Source organism: Cynocephalus volans, chromosome 5, assembly GCF_027409185.1.
Source record: "Cynocephalus volans isolate mCynVol1 chromosome 5, mCynVol1.pri, whole genome shotgun sequence".
Lineage (NCBI taxonomy): Eukaryota > Metazoa > Chordata > Mammalia > Dermoptera > Cynocephalidae > Cynocephalus > Cynocephalus volans.
The window spans coordinates 110865774-110875856 of NC_084464.1; the positions used below are offsets into that span (position 1 = coordinate 110865774).

Below are 10083 nucleotides of genomic sequence, written 5' to 3' on the forward strand. Positions count from 1 at the left end.
AGCTCGCGTGCCAGGGCAGATATTTCGGTGGACTAGAGACAGTAGGAAGGACCAGAGGGAGCACTTCTTTTTACCTCTTGAGTAGAAAGTCAAAGGTGGACTGGAGTCAGCTCAACCATTCACTTATTTAGGCTGCATGGCCTCATGATCTGAGGAAAAGCTTATCTAACAGTTAATAAAATAATGCTTACTATTTATTGAGTGTTGTATGTCAAGTAGTCTACTATGCATATATCATTTCATTTACTTCTCACATGAACTCTGTAAATTAATAACTAACATTTATTGAGTACTTACTATGTGACAGCCATTGCTGTAAGATTTTACATGCAGTTCTCATTGAATCCTCAGAATTAACCTGTAAGTCCTATTATGATCCCCCTTTACAGATGAGGAAACTAGAGTTCAGAGAGACTTGCTCAGTGTCACATGCCTGAAAGTGACAGAGCCAACCATTTAAAAGCCTCTACCATATTTTTGCCCATGACCATATAACTTTTTCAATTAGTAAAAGATAGTGTTTCTAATCAATAAGAATCCCCAAATCTCACTAATTCAGGCCTGAAAGTTTAAGTGTAACTTCTTGGACACTTCAACATCACATCCAGTATAAGAAGACACACTCTTTAAATGTTTACTTAAAAAAACTTAATGTTTTAAATTAATCTTAATCTTATTGGAGCTGATTTCTTTTGGGAAAGACTTCCTTTTTTGATTAATATATTTCATTCTTCTTTCTTATGTTTTTGAAGAGGAAAGTAATATTGCTGTCTCCCTGTGGCCTAAATTGGAATTTCTTTGGCGACCAATAACCTCTCCTTGTTTTAATGACTATTTTTTTATTGTGGTAAAATAATACATAACACAAAATTTACCATTTTAACCATTGTTAAATGTACAGTTCAGTGGCATTAACTATATCCACGTTGTTGTGCAGCTATCACCACTATCTCTAGAACTTTTTTTTATCATCCCAAACTATATGTATTAAACCATAACTCCACATTTTCCCGGTGACTATTGTTTTTAAAGGTGATAGATACTGTAATGTAAGCTTTGTTTCTTTACATGAACGAGCGCATAATTGTTTTAGGGATATGAGGGAAAGGGATATTTGCTAATATAATGTCAAATGCGGAACCTCCTGACAAAGGTATATAATTTGTAAAATAGCTGAGTGGGCAAAATTCTGATTTTTCATTTGCCCTAGGCACTTCAGTGCACTTCTGATAATGATTTTCCTTGGGCACATAGTTATACTGATAGAAATCACATCCGTGCGTAAATAGTAAGCTTAATTATAGACAACTACTTATCTAATATGAGATTTTACATTTTTTCCCATATACTTTCTGTTTTACAAATGATGAAACACTAAATTCTAACTGATCTCAAAAAAGTGGTATCTTCTCAGAGCATTAGAGTCTTATTTTTGTGTGCTTTTACAAAAAGACACTTTTGCCTTCCCCTCTCCCTTTTAGCAATTGTTTTCATTACGTGGTGATTCCATGGCTTCATTGGTCCCTGCTGTGACTTTGAGGACAGGCAAATGCTCAAAGGCTGATTTAGGGTTTTGGATGCAGTTGGTGGTGGAGCAAAATGAACTGATTCCTATTGAGAATGACATTTCTTTACATCCTCAACTCATTTGTACCGAGTCAGATCATTTGAGCTCAAAATAATAAAAATGAAAGTAGCCAAAATGGTTTGAATGCTAATGTATGCCCCAGGCACGGCACTACATGCTTTATGTGTATTAGTTTGTTTAATCTTCACAGTTCTGTGAGATAGGAATCAAAATACCATTTTACAGATGGGAAAACTAAAGAAAAGAAAGATTATTTAACCTGCCAAAACAGACTGAGGATTCAATCAAACCCAGGTGGTCTAGAGCCTTTGATCCTAGCTTCTCTGTTAACATGTGATCCTGGTCCATACCAGACGTGACTGCAAGGTTCCCTTGGAAAAAAGGGTTGAACTCCAAGACCTCACACACTGGAACCCCTCCATGAGTGAGGTGAGTGGCTCGTCTCAGTTAAGATAGGAATTGGGTCTGGAGATAGCCAGGGAAGGAGAGCAGGAAAGGCAGGGGCCACTTCCTTCTGGCCCCCATTTGTTATGTGGTTGGTGAAAGGAGATGGAGGGAAGGGATTCTAAGCACATTTCCAAAGGAGTCTGGCCATTCTTTGTGCTCTTTCTCTCTGGTTTTGTGCCTCTTTGCCAAGGTCCCATCATTGCTGCATCCTCCTTAGAACTGCTCTTTCTGAGGGAACCACTTCTTCAGAACCCATCTCGCACCTCTCCACCGCTGCAAGAGAATGCCTCTTTCCTAAGGATAGCTGATTTCAGCTGGTTGTTAGGGTAGTGGTCTGCTTAAATGAGTGGACACTAAGGTGAGAATGACTTTCCTCCTCCTCACAGTTCCCTAATTCTCCCAGGAGCACAGCCATATCAACATTTCTGGAAGAAGTAGTTTTCATGCAAAGGGCTCCCCAAATGAGAGAGACACTTCTGGACAGGGAGGAGTACCGATGAATTCTGTCCGAAATTTAGGATGTGGAGCTGTGTATGGCCTAGGAGTTGGTCATGTTGATCCAGGAGCTTTCAGTGGGATCTCAGAGTAGCTCCTGGGCCACTCAGTCTCTGGTCTTCTCCCCACTCTAGCAGGTACAGAAACACTCTTCCGACCTTTGCTGCTCCCAGAGTACAATTAGCCACACACAACTTCAAATGAGGAGAAGTAACATTTCCTGGGAATGCTCCTAACTCCAGAGAGTGTGTTTGCAGATAGTTTTCATAATGTTCATGAATTAAATTCCTGTTTCAGGAACAGCACTTTATACCTCTGTAGGTGGCACTTTTGTGAATAATTTTGTGGACCTTAGTCCTGCACCCTCCTGGTATCAAGAGGAGCATGCTGCTCCAAGTCATTCTCCAAGTCTGTCTACTCTGCTCATTCAAGCCCTCGTGTATTTCCTACAGAAGTTAGCAATGTTGCACTCGAATAATTATACCTCAAATTAATCTAAAAATAATTTCTGATGGTTTTTATATGGAAGCAGGGTCTTTATTTCAAAATCGTAGCATAATATTCAGCATGCCATAATAAAATAGCTCCATTGAACAATAGTGACAGTTTGCGGTTGAGTCATGGGAAGGATTTATAAGGACATGTTTAAAGTTACATAAATAAAAATATGGAAGATCAGATTTAGGACAGCGGCCAGAGAGGTACCCACTGAGGCTGTGGATAAAGATATTCTGTCACTCCCCACCACTCTCTTGTGTTTTTTCTTGCCCCTTTTGACATCACTATTAAGGCAACACAGTGTATGCTGTCTGCGTCACTCACCTGCTCAGAAAACACTGCGCCATTTGGTCAAGTTGCCCTAAAGCTACCACCTAGATCCCACCATGACAAGTTTTCAAATTAAACTAATTCAAAACTGACCAGAATTGGTTTATTTTAATATTCTTTATTTCATTTTAATTATAGCCACTTGGAGCCAGTGACTATTTGGAATTATCAAAGAATTTTGATACAATATTTTTACGAAACATTCCACAATTTACGCTGGCAAAGAGGACTCAAGCACGAAGATTCATAACTCTCATCGATAACTTTTATGCTTTCAAGGTAAGGATGTAGTACATTTCTCAGAACTAAACATTTTGGACTGTGTAGCCAGATTGCCTGGGTGAAATCCTGGTTCTACCATTTGCTTTACCTCTCTGTGCCTCAGTTTTCTCATCTGTGAATTGGGGATAATAATAGTATTTACTTCAGAGGGTTGTTGGAGGACTAAAAAGGCTAATCCGTGTAAAGCATTTAAAATAACATTTGGTGCAAGCTGAATGCTGCACATGTACTATTAGTAATAGCAGCAGTAGTAGTGTAGAAAAATTCTTATCACAAGATACGCTGCTATGTTAGAGACTCCCTCATTCTGACAGACAGACCATGTGCTTTATCTATCATTCTGTACCAACACGATGCCTTGCCTAGACTGAGTGCTCAATAAATATTTGTTGCATTAATACATGACTGGACTGATAGGATAATAAATGAACAAATGAATAACTAAAGGACCTCCCTCAATATTGGAGCTGTCTTTCCCTATGACCCAGAAACCCCAGTAACTAGCATTATACCATCTTATTGTTTGGTATGACCCAGAAACCTCATTAACTAGCATTATACAATCTTGTTCTTTGGGTTTTTTTAATCCATGTGTTTTAGCATAAATTGCAGAACCATTCATGAAAGGCAGTATATCCCAGTGTTTAAGGAGTGGACCCTGGGGCCAGGTTGTCTATCCTGAACACTGGCTTAACTTTTCTCAGCCTTAATTGTCTTCTCTAGAAAAAGGGTATAATAATGGTACTTATAGTATTGCTGTGAGGATTAAATGCCTAGGTAAAGCACTAAACATTGTCTGACATATAACAAGGTCTCAATAAAGGTGAGCCATTATTAATAGTATATATCTGTAAATATGTATTTATAGTAAAAGTATAAGTACAATTTCTAATTAGAGTTAATTTAAGTATTGCTTTGCTATTAGATGCCTTTTTTTCTCCCCATTCCTTGTACAAAATTAGAGTGATTCTAAAATTGAAGGGACTTTGGAGGAAGGAGGTAAGTAACAGAATCTTCTGGGAGAGAGAGGAGAAATTTAATGTTTCATTTATTTATTCATTCAACAACCTTTATCATGATGAGCGTAGTGCTAAGTGCTTGAAATTCAATGGCAAGTGAAGCCAGACATGGTGCCTTCCTTCATGGAGCTTATACACGTGTGGGAGAAGCATGACCCAAATGTCACAGAACTAAATGTACAATCACCATGTGGGATGACCTCTTGGACAGAGAAAGAGGCATATAGTGCTGTGAGAGTCTAAGGGTGGGTGCTCTGATCCTTTGAGTGGTTGAGGGAGGGAATAGAGAAGTCCTCTGACGACCATCTGAGCTACTTAAAAGCCAGATGCCAGAGCCCACCCCATCCCAACCCCAGCAAATGAAGAGCAGACATGGGACCTGGAATACACATGCTCATGTGCTCCTCAGGTGCTTCTTACCAAATGCTAAGAAGAGTCAGGGCTGAACTCCACGCTCAGGGTGAAAGGGGATAATAAGGTTGAGGAGTTTGCAACAAAGGCCCTGGGATGGGCCAAGCAGGAAAGGTGCAAGCGTGGCTCTGGTGCAGCAGCCCTCCCTTGGTGTGCGGCATCAAAACCAGCTGCTTGTGCCCAGGAACCAACACACGTGAGCAAGGAGGCAGGAGAGGCAGGAGGCTGAGGACGCAGAGCTGGGTGATAAAGGCCCATGAGTTGCGACTGTTTGCCTTCTTCAGAGACTCTGTTCTGTGGTAATATGGGGGTCCAGAAGGAAGACTGTGAACCTGGAGGCGGCACTCTGTTTTTACAGGGCTAAGGGCTTTTCAAGAAGAAGGTGGTTCTTAGAGTGGAGGATGGAGAAACTCGTTATTTTTGTATTTCAGCTGGGAATGCCTTAAAGAAAGCTTAAGGCCTCCATCTCTCAGTCTAACCCCCTAATTCTACCTCACCCTCACCTTTTCACTTCTTAATTAAAGGGAAGAAAGATTAATACGATAATATGATGTACCCAAACCACTCTCCTAACATTTACTTTAACTAAATCACACATTTAGAGATTTTACTCTTTTTAAAACTGCAGTCAAAATTATCTTATTTCAGAAATTGGGAGCATTAAATAGACATTATTCTAGAATGTATTCATTCAGATTTGTGAAATAAGGGTATTCCCATCTAAATAATGAAAAAAAAGTGTCAATGTGATTAAGAGAATTTATAGAAGTGTAAATGTGATTAAAATAATTTTCATTATGGCTACATTTGGATATGGAAAAGTTAGTATCAAATGTCAACACATTATTTTAAAGTACTGGTTTGTTTGTTTAAATAATATTTTTAAAAGGATAGTTGTGAACCCGAAAACAAGTTCAGGACTCTTTAAACATCAAGAAGAGTATTTTGTATTTAAACTAGTGGACATAAAATGTACAAAACATATAAAAGCTGTTTCTGATATATGATCACATATGCACACTCAGATACTTATGTAATCAAGAGACATTAATGTAAAGCTAGGTCTTTTTGAAGATTGCCTGGCAGGATGTTGATATAAGTGTAGGTTCTGGAAGCTCAGGATATAATACAGTAGCAATGCATTGAACTTAGCAGTCAGCCATGCAGCAAAGTGGTAACCTCTTTACTGTGCATCTGGGGAGCATCTTTGATACACACAGAGACCAACTCCAAACAGCAAGGTTTAAATGTCATCATGGGAGTGTAGTTGTCTTTGTTTGTGCTGCCATAACAAATACCACAAACTGGGCTACTTATAAATAATAGAAAGTTATTTCTCACAGTTCTGGAGGCTGGGAAATCTGAGATCAAGGCGCCAGCAGGTTTGGCTGTTCGGTGAGGGCTGCTCTCTGCTTCATGATGGTTCCTTGTTGTTGTGTCCTCCAGAGTGGCAAATGCGATGTCCTCACATAGCAGAACAGATGGAAGGCAAAAGGACGAACTCCCTCTGTCAAGCCCTTTTATAAGGCCACCTAATTCCATTCACGAGGACACAGCCCTCTTGACTCAATCACCTCCTCAAGGCCACACCTCTTAATACTTTTGCATTAGGAATTAAGCTTGAATGTGAATTCTGGAGGGGACAAAAATATTTAAATCACAGCAGTAATGGAAAGAGCACTGGACTTAGAACTGGAAGATCTGGGCTGACGTCATGAGGTGAGACCTCTCCAGGCCTGAAGTTTCCCAGTAAAACCTTGCTCCCTGCTTTACAGGGTAGGATAAGCCGTGTGGAATTGTTTTGAAAAGTACTATGCAGTTTTAAAGTATCACTTTAAAGAAACAAACTATTAGAAAAAAGTATGAACGTTTAAAAAGCGAAGGTCCAAGCTCCCTGATGTAAGAAACAGATTTTTATTTTGTGAGAGATTTTTCTTACCTTCAACTTGTGAAATGTAAAGTGTAACCATTTACTTATCTCCTCTATTTCAGGTGCGCATAATTTGTTCTGCGTCGACTCCTATATCAAGCTTATTTCTGCATCAACATCATGACAGTGAGTTGGAGCAAAGCAGAATACTGATGGATGATTTGGGGCTGAGCCAGGTAGGCGATATTAACATAATCTCTTTTTATTATAAAACAGCTTAATTGTTTTTGGTTTGATACATGGCTACATTCTGAAGAAGGAATGCAGTATATAGTTAACCATTGATTTGCTGCTTTCTTATAAAGCTAGTGTAGCAGACTTACCATTCTCGGTATCACTAAATATAGAGAATTACAATCTTAACGTGGAAGGACCTTAGTGATCATGTAGTTCAGTGCTTCATTTTGTGTGACAAAAATGATATCCAGACACTGATGGGCCTGCAGTCACATTGCTGAATAATAGCAGGCTAGAGCTGGATGCCAGGGCACCTGTGTCTGGTTCTGGGCTGGTTCTGCTACACCAGGCTGCCTTTTCTGGATATCCTTCTTCATGATTTCTGGATTGGTAGAGTGCATGATACAGTGTCCAAGTGTGTGGGCTGGCTAGTCCAGGACCATGGGGTACCTCAGCAAGGCCTGGGCTTAAAGAGAAATCCGTGATTCCTCTCCCAACCTCCACTCAGCGAACATTTATGGAGCACCTGTGGGCGTCAGGCTCTGGAGACCCTCTGTAAGGGACACACCGGTACTGGCCCAGTTCTCTTGGAGCTTCAAGTCTGGTGATTCACAAGCAGAAGTGACTTTACATTTCCTTCTGTGAGAACATTACAAGGTATATTTCTCAACTATTGACAGTTGAAATATTAGCCAAAAAATGTTAAACTATCAACATTCACCCCAAGAATGAGGAGAACCCCATTCTTCCAACCCCAGAGGCAAAAGGCCATTTCAAATGAGGAAACAGTTCCTTATTGACCTCAGTAGAAATTATGTGTTCTCAGGAGTTTGGGAGAGTGAGGCTGATGGTAATCCTTTAAAAAGCAAACTTTCAAACTATGTTTGCTTAAACCTGTGTGTATGCCTTTGTTCAGGCTGTTATAGCAAAATATCAAACTGGGTGGCTTATAAACAACAGAAATTTATTTCTCACACTTCTGGAGACTGAGAAGTTCAAGATCAATGCAACAGATTTGGTGTCTGGTGAAGGCTCACCTCCTGGTTCATAGACCACCAACTTTCCAATATAAACCTCATATGGTGGCAGGAGGTGAGGGATCTCTCTGGGGCCTCTTTTATAAGGACACTAATCCCAATCATGAAGGCTCCACCCTCAAGACATAATCACCTCCCAAAGGTTCCAACTCCTAACACCATCCCCTTGGGGGTTAGGCTTTCAACATATGAATTTTGGAAAGACAAACATTTAGACCGTAGCAGTGTAGAAATAAACAGCTGCTTATAAATCCCAGTGCTGGGACCATTTGAAATGTTGGTTCTCCAAGAGCAATACTTACATCCAAATGTTGTCTTTGACAATTTAAAAGAACACTTGAGGGGCTACATCAAGTCATTTTCTAAAGTCCTTTAAATTATTGCTCTTAAAAATTTTCCCCTAGGATCAGAGTTCAGACACAGGGCAAAGTAAGCTCAGCGCTTGGGGCCGATAATGTATGAAGGAATCAGGGAACGTGACCTCTGGATCATAAAGGTTCATTGTGGATCAGTGGGGAAGATGGATTTAGGAGTCCAAAATGTTTCTCTGAAAGAGCATAATAGCAAACCCCTAAGGAAAGAGAGGAAAATTCAAAAAATAAAATGGTATCACCATTCCCAGGCTGTTTATCAGCCTCACAAAGACAGGGATCCTCAGCTTAACTCTAAATGGGCAGATAATGTGTCCCAGAAGCTGAGGACCAAAAGCAGCCCTGGCCTTTGCAAAATAAGATCCTAGGCGCATTCTCCAGGACCCAGGACCCATTAGGACCTTTTAGCTACCCAGTTCAGAAAAGGCCCTTCAGAGGTTTGTCCTCAGAACGTCCCCTCAGGCGGTGGGATACTGTCTATGAAGCTTCACATGTGTATGCCACCCTCTTCCTAATGTATCAGAACTATTGTCTTTTGCCATTATTTATTACTGGTGTGTACTTTTGGAGAAAGAATTCCTTTTCTGTCTGGAATGTCTGTTCTTTAGATTTTGCAGCAAACTTTCATTCTGAGCAAAAACTTTTCATTTTTTTTTTTTTTTTTTTTTGGTGTTATTTCAGTTTTGATTGTTCTTCTAATGTCTTCTCTTTTAAGTTTTCACCCTGGTAATTTATTTTGCATATTGCCTAAATTAGTTGGCTCCCTAGTGTAATTTAAGAGATTCTATATGAAAATAATCTATTAAAAATATTGTAATCTAAATAGGTAAGCCTAAAAAGTTTTTTAAAGCTTATCCATAGTTCTATAAATTTTCATTTTTTGTGGTTTTAATTGGTGTGGGGTTTTTGTTGGTTGGTTTGTTTGCTTTTGTAACCAGGACTCAGCAGAAGGACTCTCCATGTTTACCGGAGAAGAGGAAATCTTTGCGTTTCAGCGCACAATTTCCCGACTCACAGAAATGCAGACTGAACAGTATTGGAATGAAGGGGACAGAAGCAAGAAGTAACTGTCACTTTCACATGAATAAAACTCTACACAAAAGGTTAATGCAAGGAGAACTCTTTATTGTGTAACTTGAAGGAATCATTTTCTCATCATTAATTTTGCACTTTGCCTTATGGACCATTTTAATCTAAAATTGCTGTCAAAGATGTAGTGGATTAGTAAATGAAAGACTTACCATTTTTATAGGTCTACTTTTTCCTATTTATTTGGCCTTACTTCTGCAACATGAAATTAAAATCATCACTCCTGAAGATTAACGTAGAACCAGGCATCTGAGCTTCACATTAAACCACCTGAATGAACTGGATATAACAACACACAGTAAATGCAGGATGTCTGGATGTCTCCAGGCTTTGGCTGTGTGGTGATCGCACATTAAAAACACATCTTTTATAAGAGGGGAAAACAAAAAACACCCTACATTTGAGTTGA

At 39.5% G+C, this 10083-nt stretch overlaps 1 protein-coding gene across 3 annotated transcripts in view; it reads left to right on the forward strand.

Moving 5' to 3' along the window:
- Positions 1 to 9784, forward strand: part of AFG1L (AFG1 like ATPase) — a 184725-nt gene extending 174941 nt beyond the window's left edge. For all 3 annotated transcript variants that reach the window (XM_063097573.1, XM_063097575.1, XM_063097574.1), the window contains 3 exons: positions 3497 to 3637; positions 7063 to 7176; positions 9524 to 9784. In XM_063097573.1, coding sequence (XP_062953643.1) covers positions 3497 to 3637; positions 7063 to 7176; positions 9524 to 9652 — 384 coding nt within the window. In that variant the 3' untranslated portion in view covers positions 9653 to 9784. The remainder of the gene's footprint in view (positions 1 to 3496; positions 3638 to 7062; positions 7177 to 9523) is intronic.
- The last annotated feature ends 299 nt before the right edge of the window (positions 9785 to 10083 follow it).